The 23,579-nt window shown below is 38.6% G+C and overlaps 1 protein-coding gene across 23 annotated transcripts in view; it reads left to right on the forward strand.

The window, feature by feature from the left end:
• The window catches only part of Afg1l (AFG1 like ATPase), a 246,510-nt gene extending 228,643 nt beyond the window's left edge, over window positions 1-17,867 (forward strand). For 21 of the 23 annotated variants that reach the window (XM_087208621.1, XM_087208622.1, XM_087208645.1 and 18 more), the window contains 3 exons: window positions 10,560-10,700; window positions 13,730-13,843; window positions 17,558-17,867. In XM_087208621.1, coding sequence (XP_087064747.1) covers window positions 10,560-10,700; window positions 13,730-13,843; window positions 17,558-17,686 — 384 coding nt within the window. In that variant the 3' untranslated portion in view covers window positions 17,687-17,867. The other 2 variants (XM_087208623.1, XR_015450312.1) reach the window with 2 other exon arrangements.
• Window positions 17,868-23,579: the final 5,712 nt, after the last annotated feature.

A 23,579-nucleotide genomic window follows, 5' to 3' on the forward strand; every position in this document is an offset into this window, starting at 1 on the left:
CCTTCCCCTCCGTTCCTTCCCTCTTCCCTCCATCTCTAGATTCTTTCCCATTTGCAAATGATCTATCTCTGTTTCCTATTGTCTTTTATCTTATTTTTTGAAAATATTCTTTGAGTTTCTCATATAAGAGAAGTTATATGATATTTAAGCTTTTGTGTCTGATTTATTTCACTTAACATTGTGGTTTTAAGATGCATTCATTTTCCCACAAATGATTCAGATTTATCCTTCTTGACTACATATCTTAATGGAGTCACAGTCAAATGGTTTTGGACAAATGGGCAAGAATAATTGGAGTTATTACTATAATCAGGGTACCTGACAGGCTCTCTTCCTTCTCCAAAATCATTTCAGATGTTTTAAAATTATCATAATTTTCTAGAGAATTCTTTAGTTAATACACCTGAATGCCCCCAAATGGCTTTAAATACTCAACGCTAGGAAAAAGGGGGGTGAGTGGCAACAGTAGTTATCAACCTATTAGTCTCATTGATAGAATGTCACACGTCGAAAATGATATCATTTGTGTGACACATAAGGCTATATAAGGTGATTTGGCAGCATTGATATATGGTGCCGTGAAAACATTGTATTTCTCTGATTATATAATGAGAAGAAAATATATATATTGAACTTAAAATTTTCAAATAAAAGTATTATCCACTTTGTAGTGAGAAACTTGCCTCTACAAACACAACTTTTAAAAATTTAGGTTTGATGCTTAAAATGGCTAAATGCAGATCTTGATTATGACTTTAAATCATAATCTGAAAAAAATTTGAAGAGAAATTTTTGTTAGAATGAGGATTTTCATTCACAGAAGAAAACAATAGGAAATCTTATACTTCCAGTAATGGTGGACTCTTTCTCTGTATAGTAATTTGGATTGCCTACCTGATAAAGATAAGAAATGAAGTTGGATGAAGTAAGTATTAGAATGGGCTAAGTGTGGAAATAAATAACCCCTGTATCTCAAAGGCATAACAAATAAACATGTATTTCTTCTTTTTTTTGGTACTGGGGACCAAACTCCGGACCTTGCACTTGCAAAGCAGGCGGCGGAACCACTGAGCTAAATCTCCGGCCCTAAACATGTATTTCTTATGTTACCATGTGGTACAGCTGGCAGGAAGAATCTACTCCCTACAGTCCTTCATGGACCCAGGCTTCATCCTTCTTTAAGTCCTCCAGGTTCCTTTATGTCCAGAGTCCTCTCTATTCAGCTATCAGATGAATAAAAGAAGTGAAGATTCTGTGTGGGATGTTTTTATAAGTCAAGCCAGGAAGCAATCATATCACTTTCTCTCCCATTCTACTGGTCTGAATTTGATCACATGGCTGCACCTAAATCCAAGAGAGCTGGGGAAGATAGCCTATTTGTCTGCTCAAGAAGAGGAAAACATGGATATTGGTGATCACAATAATGAGTTGGACTGAGCTTACTTTTGGAAGTCTTACTGGGTTATTAGAACAGATGTCAGAGAGCAGGGCTACCAAGGCTGAGGACCTAGTTAACTGCCTTCCATGCCTTTGGATGGAGCCCTGAACAACTGTCCCTTAGGAATAAGTGTGTACGATAAACAAACCAGTCTTCTTATGGACTCCAGCCAAACTTCAAATAAGCTGAGTATCCAGAAAATTTCAACCCTTGAGCTTGGATTTTCCCCTGCAAGTACGTTTTTCTTAAAAGATAAAATCCAGAAAATATATAAATAACCAAACACTTGAGGAGACAGGACACTGAATGACCCTCATAGAATTGAAGGAAATCCTTAAATTCATATGGAACCAGAAGAGACCCAGAATAGCAAAACCAATCCTGGCTAGAATTTCAGTTATATTACAAAGCTACCTAGATAAAAACAGCATGGTATTGGCACAAAAAAACAGACATGTGGATCAGTGAAACAGAATAGAGAATGCAGAAACAGCCCCAGGCATACTCAACTATCTGATCAGCAATCTGAGGCGCCAAAAACATACACTGGAGAATAGGTAGCCTCTCAAATGGCTCTGGGAAAGCTGGCTGTCCATGTGCAGAGCACTGAATGTAGACCTGTGTCTCTTATCATGTATTAAACTAAAATCAAAATGGATCAAAGATCTAAATATTAAAACAGAAACAATTATCTGGAAGATAAAATAGGTAAAACTCTTGAGACATGGGCACAGGCAAGGACTTTCTGAACAGAACACCAGTTGCACAAGAGATAGCACCACAAATCAACAAATGGGATGATATCAAACTAAATAGCTTCTGCACAGCAAAGGAAACAACCAACAGAGTGAAGAGACAACCTACAGAATGGGAACAAAATTGCCAACTATTCCTCAGACAAAAGACTAATATCTAGAATTTATAAAGAACTCAAAAAATTAGGCCCACCTAAAATAAAAGCTCTAGTAAAAAAACATGAAGTGAATAGACATGTCTCAAAATAAGAAGTACAAATGGCCAATAAACACATGAAAAAATGTTCAACATCTCTGGCCATTTGAGAAATACCAACTAAAACAACACTGACATTTCATCTCACTCCAGAAAGAATGGCCATTGTCAAGAAATTGAATAATAACAAATGCTGGCAAGGCTGCAGGGAAAAAGGAACCCTTCTCTTTTATTGATAGGAATGTAAACTAGTACAGCTGTGATGGAGAGTCCTCAAAACTAGAAATAGAAATTCCATGGAATCCAGCTATTCCCTTTATAGGTGTCTTCCCAGAAGAGTTAAAGAGATCAGATTACAGTGACATGCATATCCATATTTATAGCAGGACAATTTATAATAGCTAAACCTTAGAAGTGGCCTATATGCCCATCAACAGATGAATGGATTAAGAAAATGTGGTATGTACACACAATGGAGTACTACTCTGCCATAAAGAAAAATAAACTTGAGTCATTTGTAGGAAAATGGATTCACCTTGAGGCCATAATGTTAAGTGAAATAAATCAGATACATAAGCTTAAATATTGTAAAACTGAAAATATAAAGAACAAAATAAAAGATCATAGGAAATAGGGAGATAGATCTTTTCCAAGTAGGAAGGGGACCATGAGATGGAGGGAATAGGGAGGGAGGGAAGGGGAAAGAGATGAAAAAAGAATTAAGATTTATTATATACATGTACCAACTCCTCGTAAAGAAAGTAATCATTATGCACTGCAAAACATATAGTAATAATAAAAAAGACACCGTGAATGAGAAGAAACAAAAACAACAGACAATAAAATTAGATACTCTAGATATTGAATTACAAGTCCATAAAAAACTAAGATTGTGTAATCAAAGAGATTTAAAAGAAATGAAAATCTAGGCTTGAAATCTTAGAAAGAACCTAGAGCAGTGATGGCGAAACTTCTAGAGCTTTCAATGATACAAACAGCCCACTGTGGCATGCATGCCATAGGTTTGCTACCCACTGATCTAGAGAATAAAAAAAGACACATCACAATACGGTGAAAAAAGAACCAGTGGAAATTCTGGAACTGTAAAGTACAATAACCAAATAACCAAATCAAGAACTCAATAGATAATTTTAAGAGCAGATTAAATACAGCTAAGGAGAAACAGTAGACTATAGATCAGAGAAAACTATTCATACTGAATCATGGGAGGGAGAGAGGGAAGAAGATACTATACATATAGAAGAAAGGAAAAAAGAAATGGAGAATATGCATGAAGCTTAATGTAGGTTCATTTCAACTGCCAGAAAGAGAGAATGGAGCAGACAAGATACAAGTGGAGCTGGATTAGGTATCATCTAACATCACAGAGAGAAGGAACACGAATGAACAGCACATTATTTATTGAGCTGCCTGAAGAAGACTGTAAAATGAAGACATGATGTAAATGGAAGCATATCTACCTGAACAGGGTTTTGAATTTTGACAGTAATGTTATCTGACATTTGGACTTTGATAGGGTTGGGGGTGCACTCTGGTGCTTGTTTCTGAGAGCTAAATGTGAACTATTTGGGAATCTTGCCATTCTGCCTTATTGCTCTCTTTTGTTGTCCAAGTGTGAAGAATCATCAACTGAGTGTAGCTATATAATTAAAGTCTAATTTCATCCCAAATATCAAATCCTTTTTCTATCAAATTTTAAAGGAAAAAAATAAATTTATCTTACATTTTCTTTTCTTTTTAAATGTCTCTGAAAAAATTCTGTGAGTGGATAAAGAAAAAGTAACAGGAAAAAAAAGATAAATGTACATGTTGAAATTGGTGTTGTGTTCTGACATAGATGAGACATGAATGCCCATTATAAAAATGACCTCCACATGAAAAAAATACTGTTTTGCTCTTTAAAAGTAACACAGATTTACTCAGAGGAGTGTCAAGAATATAACATAGAAACAAAATTCTTATTTTATTCTACCACCCAGAGATAACCACTGTTCATATTTTGGATTTGTATCTTTCTAGATTTTTTTTTCCCTATGTATATACTGCGATATACAACAAAGGCTTGCCTTAGAAATAAGGAATTCAAGCCACGAATGCTTGTGGGTCTTTTTTTGGGGGGGGCGGGGTCCTTCCTTCCTTCTTCCTTCCTTTCTTCCTTCCTTCCTTCCTTCCTTCCTTCCTTCCTTCCTTCCTTCCTGAGACAAATGAGTATAAAAAAGTATGAGTATAAGCCTGCTCCCCAGGGTATGTTGTGTTTCATTTATATATTTATTCATTAATTTATTCAGTAAATATTACATGCTTCCTATGTGCCATGTACTGAGTTAGGGACTGCCATTATGTGGGCCTGATGATCTGGTGCTGATGATATTACCAAAGACAGAAAGACAGAGCCTGCAGCAAAAGCTATTTTTTTCACCTACATATGACTTCATGGAGGACTGAGGTGTCCAGGACAGATCTCAAGAGACCAGATGCAGTGGGAGGGACCAGCTTCTTTTACCTTTCTGATGGAAGAGCAGAGGCAGACTGGAGCCATTTTAGCTGTTCACTCATTTAAGCTTCCTGGCCTCATGATCTGAGGCGAAGGTTATTAATAATTAATAAAATAATAGCCACTATTTATTTAATGTTATATGCCAGGTAGTATACTCTGCATGTATCATTTCATTAACTTCTAACCTGAATTTCGTAAACTAGTAACTGAAATTTATGGAGCACTTAACTATGTGACAGCCACTTAAATCACTATTAAGATTCCATGTCAAGCCATGGAATTCTTAGGCTAAACCTGTAAGTCCTATTGTGATCTCCTTTACAGATGAGGAAATTAAAGTTCAGAGATTTACTCAGAATCACAACTAAAAATGATAGAGCTACCAATTTCAAAGCCTCCACTATATTTTCACCCATGACTATACAACTTAATTAATGAAAAATAGCATTTCTAATTAAAAAGAATCCTCATCTCACCAAATTCAATTCTGAAACATTTTTTGAGTGTTATTTCTGGAACACTTTAGCATCAGAGACAGTATAAGAAAATATTTACCAAAAAAATCCAATTTTTAAAAACTTAATTTTATTGGTACAATTTAAATATACATAATGATCCCATTCATCAAAAAGAATTTGTACATGTACATGATATATCTTGATTCCTCTTTTTCTCCCAATCCCCTCCCCTGCCTTCAGCCCTCCTCCCCCCTTATTTACAAAAGCTTTGTTCTCATTTTTTCTTCTTTTTTTGTTTTTTCCCTTTTCTCTCCCTTTCCTCCCTCCCCCTTCACAGTTTCTCTTTCCTTTTGAACAGTTTCTTCCTAATTCTTTTTTTTTCCTCAAAGCCTAAGAGAGATGACTAGAACCTCTGAAACAAACTTCTAACTTGTGGATTTAAAGAAAAATCTTTGTATATTTTTATTTTCATTAAAAACTGTACAAAGAATGGGCTTGAAATTTAGCTCAGTGGCGTCACATCTGCCTCGCAAGTGCAAGATCCTGAGTCCAATCCCTGGTTCTTCCTATTTCATATTATGTATTATACATTTTTGTCCTTACCCTTTCAGTTTTTCACACCTAAAAGACAATGTGATATTTGTACATATGTGCCAAATTTATTTAACTTAAGAGTATGGTCTCAAGTTGCATCCATTTAGCTATAAATGTCTCAAGTTTATCTTTCTTTATGGCTGAGTAGTACTCCATTGTATATTTTTAAAAACCTCTTTTTCATCCATTCTTCAGTTGATGGGCATTTGAATTGTTTCCAAGATTTAGCTACTACAAATTGTGCCACTATAAACTTGGGTGAACATATATTGCTGTGGTATGATGTTTTTAACTCTTTTGGGATGATAACAGCAGGGGAATACTGGGTCAAATGGAACCTCTAATCCTAATATTTTGAGGAATCTCCATACTGATTTCCACAGTGTTTGCACCAGTCTGCACTCCCACCAAGAGTGGGGAAGCGTTCCTTCCCCGCCCCCCCCCAGCACCACCAGCATTTGTTGTTGGTTGATTTCTTTCTTTCTTTTTTTATTTTTTTCCAGTACCAGGGATCAAACTCAGGACCTTGCCAGGCAGGCGCAGTCCTTGGTTGATTTCTTTTTTTTTTTTTTCTTAAGTTTATTGGTACATTTTAGGTATACAATATGATGGCATTCATCATTGGGAATTTGTACCTTTATGTGATATATCTTGGTTCTTATTTTTTTTCCCCATTCCCCTGCCCTCCCTTCAACCCCTCTACCCCTCCCTATTTACAAAGACTTTGTTTCCAGTTTTTCCTTTTCTCATATTTATTCCTTTCCCCTCCCCCTCCCCCTTCCCCTTCTTCTTTGGACCTTTTCTTTCTATTTCACATTATCTGTTATACATTTTGGGAGCCAGTGATTTAGCTCAGTGGTTCCATCTCCTACCTTGCAAGCACAAGGTCCTGAGTTTGATCCCTGGTACCAGAAAAAAAAAGTCTATGTATTATACGTTTTGATCCTTATTTGAACTTCCAGTTTCTCACACCAGAGAAACTATTCGGTATTTACACATATATCATATTTTTTCACTTAAGTGTATGGCCTCAATGTGCATCCATTTAGCTATAAATGTCTCTAGTTTCTCATTCTTTATGGCTGAATAGTACTCCATTTTGTTAAAAAAAAAAAAAACCCACATCTTCTTTGACCCAGCTATTCCCCTGCTGGGTATCTTTCCAAAAGAATTAAAAGAATCATACCACAGTGATATATGCGCACCCATGTTTATAGCAGCACAGTTTATAATAGCTAAAACTTGGAAACAGCCCAATTGCCCATCAACTGGAGACTGGAAAAAGAAGATATGGTTGATAATAGCCATTTTTTCTGGAGTGAGATGGAATCTCAGCATTTTGTTTTAATTTGCATCTCTCGGATGACCAGTGATGTTGAACATTTTTTTGTATATTTGTTTGCCATTTCTGTTTCTTCATCTATTCATTTCAGATGCCCATTTTGGGATTGGGTCTTTAAATTTGGGGGATCTGATAAAAAAAATTCAATTTTAAATTCTATTGGAGCTAATTTTTTTTAGAAAGGCTTCCTTTATTTTATTAATTAATATATTTCATTTTTCTTATGTTTTTAAAGAAAGAATAATATTGTTATATCTTTGTGGCCTTCCTTGGCAATCAATAATTTTTCCTTATTATAAAAGTGACTTTTTAATATGGTAAAATAATACATAAAATTTACCATTTTAACCAGTTCAGTGGCATTTTAAGTGCATTCACATTTTTGTGCAACCATCACTACTAACCATCTCCAAGATGTTTTTATTATCCCAAACTATACACATTAATAACTCCACATCTTCCCAATGACTATTATTTTTAAAGGAGGTAGATAACTATATCAAGTTTTGGTTTCTTTATGTGAATGAGCACATAATTGATTTAGTGGTATGAGGGAGAAGAATATTTGCTGATATAATGGCACATGCAGAACCTACTGACAAAGGTGTATAATTTGTAAAATAGCTGAGCGGGCAAATTTCTGATTTTCAGTTGCCCTAGGCACTTCAGTGCACTTCTGATAATGATTTTCCATGGGCTGTAGTTATACTGATAGAAATCACATCTGTGCATAAAAAGCAAGCTTAATTACACATAACTAAATACCTAATGCAAGGTTTTACATTGTTCACCTGTATTTTTTGTTTTATCAAAGATGAGACACTCAGTGCTAACTGATCTCAAAAAAAATAGTGCAGGTTCAGAGCATGAAAGTCTTATTGTATGTATTATCTTTTTTTTTTTTTAAACAAAGAAGATATCATTTTGCCTTTCCCTCTCCCTTTGGGAATTGTTTTCATTACATGGGACTCCATGGACGCGTCTGGTCCCTGCTGTGACATGTAGGTCAGGCTTATTGAGGGTTTCAGATCCATTTGGTGGTGGAGCAAAATTAACTGATTCCCACTGAGAATGACATTTCTTTACATTGTCACCTCATTTGTACTGAGCCAAATCACTTGAACTCAAAATAATAAAAGTAGCCAAAGTGACTTGGATGCTAAGGTAGTCTCCATTTCTGTGCTAACTTCTATATCTGCATTGTTTTATTTAATCTGTATAATTCTGTGAGATGGGAATCAAATTCCCATTTTTTTTAGGTGGGAATGCAAAGGAACAGAAAGATTGTGTAACTTGCTCAAAGTTCCCACTTAACTGGTAACAGACTGGGAAATCAGAACAAGGCAGTATAGAGCCCTTACTCCTGCCTTCTCTCTTAACATGAGCTCCTAGCCCTTCAGGCTTGACCGCAAGGTACCCTTGGAAGAATGTCAGGGTTGAAACAAAAATGTCCCCCAAAACCCACAGTGCCCCCTTCCTCCATGGCTGAGGTAAATGGCTCGTCCCAATCAAAGTCAGGCACAGAATCTAGAGGTATGGGTTCTCCAGCCAGGGAAGGAAAATGTAAAGGCAGAGATATCTTTCCAGCCACCCTTTATTACCTTGTTAGGGAGAGGAGAGGGGAGGAAGAGATACCTTAAGCACATTTCCAAAGGAGTCTGGTTATTCTCTGTGCCCTTCCAGTCTAGTTTGCGGCCCCTTTGCCTAAGTCCCTTAAGTGCTGTATTTTTAGAACTGCTCTGTCTTGAGGGAACCCCTTCTCCAGAACTTAACTCTTGGGATTTGCTCATACCTTTCCACACCTCCACTAAAAGCCCTGTCCTGAGTATATCTTATTCCAGCAGGTTTCAAAGATAATGATTGGCCTGCATGAATGGATGCTAAAATGAGAATGACTGCCCTCCTTGCAACTCCCAAGTTCTCTCCCTTATCATCATTTTGTTCCTTTTTTTTTCCCTTGGTACTGGGGATTGAGCTCAGAACCTTGTGCTTACAAGGCAGCACACCGCCACTGAGCTAAATCCATGGCCCTCCCTTATCATCATTTCTGAAAGAAGTTTTCAGGCAAAGACCCCCAAGTGAGAAAGACATTTCTGTACTGGGAGGAGTATTGATAGATTCTGCCAGAAATTGAAGTGGTTCAGCCACTGTGTCCTAGGGGTTGGTCCTGGTGACTGAGGAGCTTTCAGAGGGACCTCAGAGTTGGTCCTGGGCCCCTTAGTCTTTAGTCTTCTCCCCACTCTATGAAGGCCAGAAACACTCTCTTGGCTATTTCTCATGGTTTTCAGCTAACAGACTGCAGTCACCCATACACAACTTAAAATGAGCAGAGGTAACATTCCTGGGGATGTTCCTTACCCCCAAGAAATGTGTTTGCAGATAGCATTCATGATGTTCCTGAGCTAATTTTATCTTACAGGAATAACCACTTTCCACCTGTAGATGGCACTTTTTCTGAATAATTTTGTGGACTCTTGAGTCCTGTATACTCCTATCAAGAGGTAGCATTCTGCTCTGGATTATTCTTTGTTTTGAGATACAGGATCTCACTAAATTGCTCTGCCTGTCCTTGAATTTCTTTTTGTACCAGGAATTGAACTCAGGACCTTGTGCTTTCGAGGCAGGCAGTGAAACCACTGAGCTAAATCCCTGGCCCCTTGCTCTGGATTATTCTTGAGGTCTCAGTCTACTTCCGCTCATTCTAGCCCTCCAGGAATTCTTACAGAGAATAACCATGTTTACTACATTGCAACTGAGTGATTGTACCTCAAACTAAAAACAATTATTGATGATCTTCACACTGAAGTATAGTCTTTACTTCAAAATTGTGGCATAATATTCCACATGGCATTATAAATGAGCCCCCTTAAACATAGTGACAGGTAGCAGTTGAGTCATAAGAAAGAGTTACTAGGATATGTTTTAAGTTTAAAGTATGTCATGCAAATAAAAATATAGAAGACTCAATTTAGGTTGGGGCTCTCTAGAATACCAACTGAGGTCATGGTCAGAGATGCCCTTTGACTCCTACTACACACCCTTGCTTCTTTCCTGCCCCCTTTCTATATCACTGTTAAGGCCACACATTGCACACGCTGTTTTCTTAGCCTGCTCTGAAAACACTGCCCTATGTGGTCAGGTTACTCTAAAGTTACCACCTACATCACACTATGAAAAGGTTTTTAAATTACACCAGCCCAAAGGTGACCAGCACTGGTTTATTTTTCTTTTCTTTTCTTTATTTTGTTTTAACTATAGCCACTTGGAGCCAGTGACTATTTGGAACTGTCAAGGAATTTTGATACAATATTTTTACGGGACATTCCACAATTTACACTGGCAAAGAGGACTCAAGCTCGAAGATTCATAACTCTCATTGATAATTTTTATGACTTCAAGGTAAGGAGATAATATATTTTTTCAAAATTACACATTTTGGGGCTGGGGATTTAGCTCAGTTGTTCCACCGCCTGCCTTGTAAGTGCAAGGACCCGAGTTCGATCTCCAATACCAAAAAAAAAAAAAAAAAAAAAAATTACACAGTTTGGTCTTTGGTGCCAGATGGCCTAAACTGCAATCCTGTCTCTACTAATTATTTCACCTCTCTGTGCCTCAGTTTCCTGGTCTGCAAACTGGGGAATGATAGTATTTACTTCAGAGTGTTGTACACTACCACGGCTAATACATGTCAAGTGCTTAAAACATTTATCCCAACATTTGGCTACTTTTAGCAGAAGCAGCAGTTAGTAGTGTAGTCAAACTCTCACCACAAGTCCCTTTGCTGTGTTGATTGCCTCATTCTATCAGACAATCGTGCATCTTCTGTAATAATGCACAACACAGTTACTGGCCCAGTCTCAGTACTCAATAAATACACGTTGCCTGAATAAGTGGCTAAACTGATGGAATGAATGAACAAATGAATGACTGAAAGATCCTCTGCAACATCAAGGGTCTGTTTCCCTATGACCAAAAACCCCAGTAACCAGCATTATACCATCTTACTCTTTGCATTTGTCTTATCCATATGTTTTAGCACTGATTGCAGAGCCATTGTCTGTTCATGAAGGGCAGTGTAACCCAGTGGCTGAGGAGGGGCCTGGGGGCCAGGCTGTCTATTCTGAAGACTGGATTAGTTTCTGTGAGCTTCAGTTGCCTTCTGTATAAGGAGACAGCAATGGTACTTTGATTGTTGTGAGGATGACATGAGTATGTAAAGCACTAAGAATGTTATCACACAAATAGGGAGCTCTCTATAAAGGTGAGCCAGGATTAATAGTACATAAATATATGTAAAGATGTGTGGATAATTTTGAATAAGAGTTAAACATTATTTTACATTAGATACATTGTTTTCCTTCCCACTTCTTATACAAAATTACAGCAAAAAGTCTAAAATTGAAGTCTTTAGTGGGGAAGAGACAACAGGCTGCTGGCAAGGAGTGGCAAAATTTTAATGTTTCATTTGTTCATTCATTCAGCAACCTTTTGTCATGCCAAGCCCAGTGTCAAGTGAGGGAAATTCAGTGGTAAGTGAAAGCAGAGACAGTGCCTGTCTTCATGGAATTTGTAGCCTAGTGCCAGAGACACGTGAGTCCCAGATCCTCCAAAGTCAAGTCCAGTCACCATTGCTGGGTGACTTCTTGGACAGAGAGAGGAGTGTGGTGCTGAGAGAGTCTAGGGACTGAGCACTAGTCTAGGGAGGGGCACAGAGAAGTCCCCTGAGGACCACCTGCATCAGAACCATGGCGGCACTTCAGACCTGGATTCCAGAGTCCACCTCATCCTCACTGAAGCCCAGAAGGACCAGACCTGTGGCCTGGAACCTGCCTATTCACATGCTCCTTGGGTGCTTCTTATAAATGCACAGAGTTGCAAGGGTGGAACTCAGCATACAGGAGGAAGGGATAACTAGGGTGGGGTGCCTACAGCAAAGGCCCTGGGAAGGATGGACTGAGCATGACAGGTAGCAAGTGCAGACTCTGGTGCAGTGGCCTAGGAGTAGCCACAGAATTTGCTGCTGCTTCCCAGTGGCCCACACACATGTGATCAGGTAGTCAGGAGAGGCAGAGGCCACAGGACCAAGGCCCCTCACCTATGGGTGGGTGCTTTCTGCTGAGACTGCTCCATGATAATCATGGGGAGGGGACTCCAGAATGCAAAGTGTGACCTAGGAGGTGGGACTGTGTTTATAGGACGAAGCTTTCAAGAAGTAAAAGGTGCAGTAGGTGGTTGCTTCTGGGATTGGAGGATCGACAGTCTCATTGGCAGAAGACCAATGAGATTGGAGGATCGACAGTCTCAATAGCAGAAGACCATTTGGAAATGGAAAAGCTAGTTCCAAATATCGAAGTGTTATTTTGAAGTACTGATGTATTTATTTAAAGAATGATTTTAAAAGGATAACTGAATCCTGAAAACAAATCCAGAATTTTTTAAACATCGAAAGGAGTATGTTTTATATTTAAACTAGCAGATATATAATATATAAAAGCTGTTTCCAAGATAAGATCACATGTGCCATTCACTCATTTGATGATGTAGTGATGGGAAGTTAATGTGAAAGTCAGTCTTCTTGAAGAATGTTCTGCCAGAATGCTGGTTTCAAGCTCTGGTAGAGGACTAATGTGCCGACCTTAGCTGTCAGCTGCACAGCGCAGTGGGATCCCCCCCACCCCACCCTCTGCAGTGCATCTGGGAGCAGCTTTGATACACACAGAGACCAGCTCCAGATGGCCAGGTGCAGATGTCACCAGCAGAGTGTAGTTGACTTAGTCTCCTGGTGCTACTATAATAAAATGCCACAGACTGGGTGATTTACAAATAGTAAAAATTTATTTCTTCCAGGTCTGGACACTGAAAGTCCAAGATCAAGGGTCGGGTAGATCACTGCAGGGCCCTCGCGGTTCAGTCACCTCTCGAAGGCCCCACCTCTTAATACTATTGCATGGGGACCAAGTTCCAACATGAATCTTGGAGGGGACACAAGTATTCAAACCGTAGCAGTAATGGAAAGAGCATTGGACTTAGAATGGGAAAATCAGGGCTAATGTCATGACCTGAGACCTCTGTGGACTGCAAGCCTCCCAATAAAACTTTTGCTCCCTACCTCACAGTATGGTATTAAGGTGTGGGGAAATATTTGAAAAGTACTAGGCAGTTATAAAATATTGCTTAACTATAAACTATTAAAAATAGTTTTATTTATTTATTTTATTTTGGTACCAGGAATTGAACTCAGGACCTTTTACTTGGCAAGGCAGGTGGCAGCACCACTGAGCTTAAATCCTCGGCCTTGAAAATAGTTTTAAAGGCAAAGAGGCAAGCGCCATGATGTGACAGATTCTTTTTTTATATGAGAGATTTTTCTTACTCTCAACTTGTGAGATGTAAAGAGAAACACCATTTACTCATTTTCCCTGTTTCAGGTGCGTATAATTTGCTCTGCCTCAACTCCTATATCAAGCTTATTTTTGCATCAACATCATGACAGTGAGTTGGAGCAAAGCAGAATACTGATGGATGATTTGGGGCTGAGCCAGGTAGGTGATATTAACATAATCTCTTTTTATTATAAAACAGCTTAATTGTTTTTGGTTTGGTACATGGCTACATTTTGAAGAAGAAATGCAGTATATAGTTAACTGTTGATTTGCTGCTTCTAAAGAAATATCATTCTTTAGAATGATAGAAATATCAAATATTATTCACAAAATCACTAAATTTAGAGAATGGCAACCCTAGAGTAAAAGACCCTTAGTGACCATGTAGACTAACACTTTGTTCTGCATATGGCAAAAATGTAGTCCAGAGAGGTGGCTGAAGGCCTGCAGTCACACTGCTAAATAAGAGTGGGCAGGACTGCCTTGATTATTTTAGCTCTAGAGGAAGTCTTAAAATTAGGTACTAAACGTCTTCCAACACTTTTTTTTTCTTTTTCTTTTTACTTTTCTAGGTCCTTTGTATTCCTACATAACTTTTAAATTTCAATATCCAATTCTTCATTTATAGCAAGTATACATAGACCTGAATTTTTATATATACCTTGTGTTTTCTAATCCTGCTAAATTCAAATACAGGTTCTAGGGGCTCCTAGAGATTTCTTAGTATTTTCTCTGTAGATGATCATTCCATCCACATATAAAGATTTTGCTTCTACCTTGCCAATCCTATCCTAATTGTGTCATTTTATTGCCAGACTATTTTGGTTTAGGGCTATGTTTCAAAGTTAAATGGACAGATGAGGAGTAGGCATATCTGCCCTTGTTCCCTACCTTAGGGAGAAAGCATTGTATCTTCTCCATTCATATAAGGCATTTTTGCTGGAAGTATGGAGTACATGTCTTTAATCTGTTAAGAAGGTTCTGTTCTACTTCTAGTCTCCTGATAACTTTTACCATGAACAGCTGTGGAATTTAGTCCAATACTTTTTCTCCAACTAGTGACAGGATCATATAGCTTTTTCCTTTCTTCTGTTAAAATGATGACTTATGGGGGTGGATCTTCCAATGCTGAACCAACACTGCCATCCCTATAATAACACCACTTTCTACATACTGCCAGATCTGACTTCTAAGAGTTTGTTTTGTTAAACAAATTTCTATCTATGTTCATACTTTTTTCTTCTATTATCTTTACCCAGTTTTAGGATTAGCACAATGTTGAGTTCCTAAAATGAGGGGAGAAGTGTTCCTTTTTTTTCTGCTTTAAATGTTTGATATAATTTATCAGTTAAAATGTATTCGAGCCTGTTGTCATACAGATAGGTTTTCAAGCTAGGAATATACTTTCTTTAATAGGTGCTATTCAAATTTTATATTTCCTCCAGAGTTAGTTTCATTAATTTGTCTTCCAAGGTACTTCTTAGAAGTTTTCAAATTTATTTCAAAAAAGGTTTTTTTAATATGCTTTCTATATCCTTTTAAATTCTGTAAAATCTGTGGTAATGTCTCCTAGATCTTGATATTGTAATTTTTAAAATGTATAATTGATATTGTGTAATAGGAAGTAAAGGTCTAAAGGAGCAGGGGAAGTGTGAGGGGTAGGGGAAAGGAAAAAAGGAAAAAGAAAAAATATGAGAAAAGGAAAAAAATGGAAACAAAGTCTTTGCAAATAGGGAAGGGTGGAGGGGGTGAAGGGAGGACAGGGAAAGGGGAAAGAAATGAGAAGATCCCAATGATGTATGTAACTGTATTTTATACCTAAAATGTACCAGTAAACTTAATGGGGAAAAAAAATAGTGGGCAGCAGCTGGGCACCAGGGCACTGTGGTTCCAGGCTCATTCTACTCCCTTTTCTGATACCTTCTTCATGATGCCTGGATTGTAGTACATGGTACAGTATCCAAGCGTGTGAGCTGGCTAGCCCAGGACCATGGAGTGCTCTGGTTTAAGATGAATGTGTTTCCTTCCCAGCCTTCACTGAGCAAACATTCATTAACCACCATTGATGCCAGGCTCTGGGGACTCTTTAGGGAACAAACTGATGCTGGCCTGGCTCTTCTCTAGAGTCTAGATTCACCTCAGGCCAAGCAGAAGTGACTTTGCATTCCTTTCTTCTGTAAGAATACTATAGGGTACAGTTCTCAACAGTTGACAATTGAAATACTAGTCAAAATGTAAAACTGTCAACACACACCCCAAGGATGAGGACACCATTCTTCTACCCCCAAAGCCAAAAGCCCCCTTGAGGGAGATCTGTTTTTTATTGAACTGAGTAGAAATTATATATTCTCAGGAGTGTGGGAGAGTGAAGCCAACGATTCTTTATGAAGTGAACTTTCAAAATATAATTATTTAAACCTCTGTATCTTAGTCTGTTCAGACTACTCTAACAAAATACCATAAAGTAGGAGGCTTATGTGCAAGAGAAATTTATTTCTCAGAATTCTGGAATCTGGGAAGCTCAAGATCAAAGCAGCAGATTTGGCTTCTGGTAAAGACCTGCTTTCTGTTTTGTATGCTGCTCTTTTTTTTTAATGTAAGCCACATGGGGCAGAAGGGTCTCTCTGGCCCTCCTTCATAAAGGGACCAATCCTTTATAAGGATCCACCTTCAAGACCTAATGAATTCCAAAGGTTCTACCCCTAATTCCATCATCTTGGGGGTTAGGGTTTTAGCACACAAATTTTGGTACTTTCAGAACTTGGCAGTGTAGAAAAAGCTGCTTATAAACTCTAGGACTCGGGTTATTTTAAATGTAAGTTCTCCAAGAGTAATGCTTACATCCAATTCAAAAGAATACACTTGAGGTACTACATTAAATCGGTTTCTTTTAAATCAATAGGCCCATGGTGGTGAACCTATGGCACGTGTGCTGGAGCCAGCTGTTTGTTATCATTGAAAGCTCTAAAAGGTTCGCCATCACTGTCATAGGCCCTAAAATCAGGATTTAGACACAAAGTAAGCTCAGCTAGTGGGGTCAGTCATATAAGAAGAAATCAGGGAAATGTGACTTGCAGGTCATGGGGAAGGTGGACTTAAGAGGCTAGAATATTTTTTTTTCCTAAATAGCGTAATAGCAAACCCCTATGGAAAGAAAGAGAAATTCAAAGTCCACTTAGTGGCCATGAGCTCATGTTGGTATCATCAGTCACAGCCTGTTTACCAGCCTCCCGGGGACCCACTGGGGCTTTTCAGTCTCCCAGTTTGGAAGAGGCTCTTCAGAGGTTTGTGCTCAGGGACTCCCCTCAGGCAGTAGATCCCTATCTATGAAGCTTCTGAGGCCATGTCTGTCCTGTTGAAGCCCAGCTGAGCTACTGTTATTGTCATTACTTATTTCTGGTGTGTGTGTACTTGAGGAGAAAGAATTCCTTTTCTATCTGGAATATTCCTTTGGGTTTTGCAGAGAACTTTAATTCTGAACAAAACCTTTCATATTTGGGTGTGGTAGTATTGGTTCAGCTTCAATTATTCTTCAAATGTTTTTCTTTTAGGTTTTTTTTGGTACCGGGGATCGAACTCGGGTCCTTGCGCTTGCGTAGCAGGCATTGAAACCACTAAGCTGAATCCCTGGCCCCTTTTAGGTTTTATCTTTAGTAATTTGATATGCTTATTGTTTATAAATTTAGATTAGTTGACTGATCTAATGTAATTTAAGAGGTTACATATGAAAAAATGTACAGAAAATTTTATAATCTTAAATAGGTAAACCTAAAGTCTTTTTTAAGCATATACTTAGCTATCTAAATTTCTATTTGGGGTAGTTGAAATTGGTGCTGGATTTGTGTTTGTTTGCTTACTTGTATTTGTAACCAGGATGCAGCAGAAGGACTCTCCATGTTTACCGGAGAAGAGGAAATCTTTGCATTTCAGCGCACCATTTCCCGACTCACAGAAATGCAGACTGAACAGTACTGGAATGAAGGAGACAGAAGCAAGAAGTAACTGTCTCTTTCACATGAGTAAAACTAGACAAATGATTAATGCAGGAAGAACTCTGTATTGTGAGACTTGAAGGAATCATTTCCTCATCATCAATTATGCACTTTGTCCTCTGGACCACTGTCATCTAAAATTGCTGTCAAAGATGTAGTGGATTAGTAAGTTAAAGACTTCTTATAATTTTTATAGGTCTGTTTTTCCTATTTGTTTGGCCTTACTTCTGCACCACAAAATTTAAAAATCATCACTCCTGAAAATGACTGTAAAACCAGACATTTAAGTTTTACATTAAACCACCTGAATGAACCTTGAACACACAAACACACTGTAAATCCAAGATGTCCAGATGTCTCTGTGCTTTGGCTACGTGGCTGTTGCACCTTAGACATATGTCCTTTCTTTTTTTTAAATTCAAAACAAAGCAAGCTTTCTAATCTTACTATAAACTGAAGGGAATAGCACATTAGAATATTGTCTGATATGTATGATTTTTCTTGGGTTTTGGCTATGAATTCTATATAATGGTTTCCTCAGGCTGGTGAAAGTATTTTTTTAACCCTGAAGTCAAGGTTGGCAGGCAGGACCTGATCTCATCCAGTCACAGAATGCCTGCCTGGGTAAATGGAGGAGTATGACACCATCAAGTCAGGAGCAAGTGTCAAATTTTAACTGAGAGGCAGATCTGCAGGCAGATCCCTGACTCCTGACAGCCAGTAGGAGGGCAGGTACCAGGAAGGGGACCAGTGGCTGTGTCTAGAGGAGGCGGAATTGCTGACTTGCCAAGAGGAGAGCAGATGTTCACAATGCCTGTGCATCTGAGACCATTAGAACGCAACAGACAGCAGGTTCCTGCCCTCTCTTCATCCATACTGGTTCTAATTGCAGGACAACACTCCCCACCCTGCTGCTGATTCTGCAGAGAGATGGGCCTAACAGAAAACAGGAAGGAACACTTGACAAATCTTCTTTAAATAAAATCTAATTTATCCCTCATTGAAATCATTCCTTTATTCTTTAAGTAAATCCTGGCTTTGCTGTTATTACTAGAAAGGATATTGGTCGAAGCTAGGAGAATCTTAAATCTCTCCTCAAAAAAGAAAAAGAAAAATGCACAAGTCTTATGAAAACAAGGATGAGGCAGTAGGCATAGGTGAGTCATTTCAGACAATGACTGCAATTGTCAACCTAAGTGTACTCGTCAAACCTATTTATTATCCAATAATCCATTCACATTAGTTAATTTGGGACCTTTACCAATTTAAGTCAAGCATAGAGACTTGGTCCCAAGCATAGAGAAAAGTTTAAATGAGGGTTTCTGAAAAATAAATGTGGTTTCAAAATATTTTTATAGGAGTAAAATACAGGGAATTCCAAAGAGCTTAAGTAAAAGGAGAGAGGATGGGAAATAACCACTCTGTGCCAGATTTAACACTCAATATTTACATTATTTCAGTTTTTAAAAAGTAATCCTAGGAAATGAATGTAACCATCCTTGATTATGGATAAGGAAATGGAGGCACAATTTATAACTTCAAAATGTGCCATGTTTTGTACTACACTGCCTCCTACTCTCACTATAAAAAAGAGATCATGTTTAATATTCTTTTTTAAAAACTCAGTGAAGATACATTTACATCAGAACCATTGCTTTGAGCTCAAATATATCTTTAAGTCTTGACTTTTTTTTCTTTTTTTGATTGCTGGGGATTGAATTCAGGGCCTCATGCATACTAGGGAAGCACTCTACTATTAAGCCACTCGTTCATCCCTGAATCTTAGCTTTATGTTTTTCATATGTCTTTGGTAACTATTCTATACTTTAATAAAAAGATTGTCTGAATGCTTAAGCAGACAGATGGACAGAAAAGGGGACAGCCCCTGAGTGTTTGGGTGTATATAGAATAGTGACCCACTGAAATTCTATTGTAAAAGTTTACTTGAGGTCAGGTATTTGGGGAAAAATTCATTTTCCACGGACATAATTACATAATGTTAGGTAAGGCCCTGGTTAAATGCACAGGAGCCTATGTAACTCTCAGTATAGCTGCCCTATAATTTCGGTGCTAGGAAACTTAACCATCTTTTAAAATAATTGTTTCTGTGGTGTAAAACTAGTGCAAGTTCCACTCACATAACTGGAATGTGTGCCCATTGCTGTCCTCCTCTTTCCCTATCCACCACCCCTGCCCAGGCTCCTTCCCCCCTCCCTGGGCCTGATGAGATCAGCCACAGTGGAAGAGGCTTTCTGAGTGGGAGTGGGGCATATGGGAGGCATTCACTGGGCTTGGCCAAGGTGTCAAGAGGGCAAATAAGAATACCATGGTGGCTGAAATGGTACATCTTCACCCTCATCTCCTCTCTACAAAGTCTGTTTCATAAAATAGCATGCTAGAAGATGAAATGAAAGTCTTAATGATTAGCCATTACCAGGAAACAATATGGTAGCTCCTCACAAAGGAAGTAGGGTATACAGTTATTCCCATTTTCCAGACAGGAAGCTGAGGCACAGAAAATGGCTAGAACAGAATGTTTTCAGGTGCGCATTGGAATCAATAAATTATAAAAACACCAATTCTTTAAACTTTCCATTTCATTGCCTCTGTCCTGTAAACAGCATTCTTAGTCCATGGAACCTGAACCTACATGTTCAGCCCCTTCATCTGATATAAAAACATGCCATATCTGATACTTGGGCTCCTGGTCAGTTACAGGAATTTGTCTGTAAGTGATCTTATAAATTATCTTTGTTAGATCCACTGATTTCATAAGACAGTGGTGCTGGTAGAAAAGGATTTTCTTTGGAAATGAGTTTACAGCTCTTTATTAAGGCAGAATTAAGATTGGTTTCCCCATTACCATATAGCAGTTCATTTTCAGGAACAGAAAATGAGAAATAATAAAAATCTATCCTCTTTTTAAGTGCCTGATCATTCTGTCCAGCAACTCCCTAGAAACCTCATAGCTATTAGCTCAGCTGGTCACATGGTTCAGCCAGACATGTCTGTCCATTGACCTTTTGTCTGATAGCATGAAGCTCTAGGATGACATTTGTCTGTCCTCTTGCTTACTTAGGCAATCTTCCAGAGGTTGTCCCGAGAAGTTTCCTGTCTCAGGACCATATTTCCCTGGACCTCAGCACTAAGTTGACTGTAATCTCTGTGTTACAGTGGGAAGAGATCACAATCTGGAATTGGAAAATTCTCTTTTGTAATTATTACTTTGTGACTGAACAAGATAGTGCTGTGAATCTTAGTTTTTTCATCTTATAACTGGGAATAATAATGTCCATTTCACAGAATAATTCTGAAGGTAGTTGGTTAAAAGCACTCTGCAAATGGTAAAGGATTAAAAGAATATTAGAAGTTCTTGCTACCAATGATTATGACCATAAGTTAGCAATCAATGCCTGCTCTCTGCTTTGAGAAATGCAAAACTGAAGACTCATCCCAACCCAGTGGTGTCTAGCAGAAAGGAAAAGATACATGGTAAATGGCTGCACATTGAGGGGACAAGATTCTGGCATAATGAGATGGTAAAGAAGGTCATTAAACTGTTTCAGGGTTGCTTAATACAGAAAATGGATGTTACTATTTTTGTGAACATAGAAGATTTTTCAGAAAGTGGTTGCCATCTTGTGGTGAGTAAGATGAGCTGACAGAAAAAAGCCTAAGATTGGTACAGGGCTACACAACATTAGTGCTGCTTACTCCAAGGCTTAGCCCCTACTTCCAGAAAGCAAGGAACCACTTGACAGAGGTGGGGCACAGTGTCTGTACTCACTGATGCTCCCCAAGGGACTCTGAGGTCAGTAGGGTGAGCGCTGTGCCTGTGACTGCACAGCCAGCAAGGATATCAAGTTAGCTGGGTCTCCTGACTCAAGGCCCCTGATTCATTGACTAAAGTTTTCAAGGGGGCCCAGTCTGTTGTTATGATGCTTGTGGGACCTAGCACCCAGGTCACCAGCCCACTAGGTCATCTTAAGGTACTCTGTGTGTGTGCCCATCTCCTTCCTAACTTCCTGACTTGAGCTCCTCTTCCTGTCTTTTCTATGCTACTTAACAACAACTACAACTAAGCAGACTAGGGAACCCTTCTTTTACAGAGTACTTGCTTCTATGCCATCATTCACCCACAGCAATGTTCTGAAGGAGGAGGTGTGATGTCCTTACTGTCTTAAGAGAAAGCAAGTCTCCAGGACCTTAAGTGGTCCACCCAAGGTAGCACAGCCAGGAAACACACGCCTTCTAGACTGGATCCTGTGCTCTTGGCCCTCCCTACATAGTAGTGATAACAGCCCCCAATTTATGGAGTCCTGGTGGGCCTTCAAGACTGGAACAGGAAAGATGGGAGTGGGGGGCATTACAAAGGTGTCATTCTTCACAGTGCCATTTGTGATGGCAAAGAACTAAAATCACAGTTGGCAAAACTTTGAAGTACTGATCTCTGCAGTAATTCTGGAAAGGGACATCTTACTGCCACCAGTCTTTTTGTTTGATGAGAAAACGGAGCATCAGAGAGACGGACTAACTGAAGGCCACCCTGAAGTAGGGTCCCCTGCAGCAGTAAGAGCAGTCAGCAGGTTTACATATGGCAGCATGGACAAAGCTCAGAAATCCTCTTGGAGGAAATTTAGAGCCAGTGCCGTTAAATGCAAATTTAGAAGCCCACATGTAAAACAGCACTATTTTTCTTGAGCAGTAAAACCTAAATATATTTATGGAAGATGGATTGGAGGAAACTAACATAAATACACTAGAGTCAGTGTTTGTGTGAGGAAGAAAGTGAAAACGGGCACAGTGGATGAGAAAGGAAAAGCAAACAAGAGGGCCATGTATAGACAAATGACATCTATGTGTCATAAACTCAGGACTATGGTCAACATAGTTTAATGTACCAGAGGTCCCCCAAAAGAAAGAAGAATTGAATGGCTCCATTACCAAAGGCAACATATAGATTTAACACAATTCCTATTAAAACACCAACATCACTCCTCATAAAACTAGAAAAAAGTAATCCTAAAACTTGTATGAAAACAGAAAAGACCCAGAATAGCCAAAGTAATCCTGAGCAAAAAGAGCAAAGCAGGAGGCATCGCAATTCTAGATCCCAAGTTACAAGTATACAACCTGTTGTAAGAGAAACAGTGTGGTACCAGCACTCAAATAGTCATGTAACCCAATGGAACAGAAGACACAGAAACAACCCCATACACCTTCAGCCAAGGGGGCCAAAAACATGCAGGAGAAAAGAGAGCCTCTTTAACAAATGGTGCTGGCAAAACTATTATCCATGGGCAGAAGAATGAAACTAGACCTATATCTCTCACCCTGCACTAAAATCAAATCAAAATGGATAAAAGGCCTAGATATAAAAACAAAAACATTGAAACTGCTAGAAGACAATATAGGGGAAACACTTGAGGTCATAGGCAAGAACTTAACTGAACATAATTCTAACAGCACAATAAGTAATACCAAGAATCGGCAAGTGGGATTATATTAAATTAAAAACCTTCTGCAGAACAAAGGAAACACTCAACAGAGTTAAGAGACAACCTACAGAATGGGAAAAAATTTGTCAGCTACCTTTCTGATAGAGGATTATTATCCAGAATATATAAAGAACCAAAAGGGCTGGGGATTTAGCTCAGTGGTTCTGGCACCTGCCTCGAAAGTGCAAGGTCCTGAGTTCAATCCCTGGTACCAAAAAAAAAAAAAAACCAATAAAACCCCTCTGAAAACAAATGACCCAATGCAAAAATGGCCAAGTGAATTAAATAGATATTTCTCAAAAGAAGAAGTACAAATGGCCAGTAAATACATGAAAAAAAGTGTTCATCATCTTTATGCACTAGGAAAATGCAAATCAAAACAGCTGAGCCTGGTAGTACATGCCT

The sequence above is a fragment of the Heterocephalus glaber genome, unplaced genomic scaffold (assembly GCF_053883595.1).
Source record: "Heterocephalus glaber isolate CG9 unplaced genomic scaffold, H.glaber_assembly_v1.0 deba00000942, whole genome shotgun sequence".
In the NCBI taxonomy this organism is placed as follows: domain Eukaryota; kingdom Metazoa; phylum Chordata; class Mammalia; order Rodentia; family Bathyergidae; genus Heterocephalus; species Heterocephalus glaber.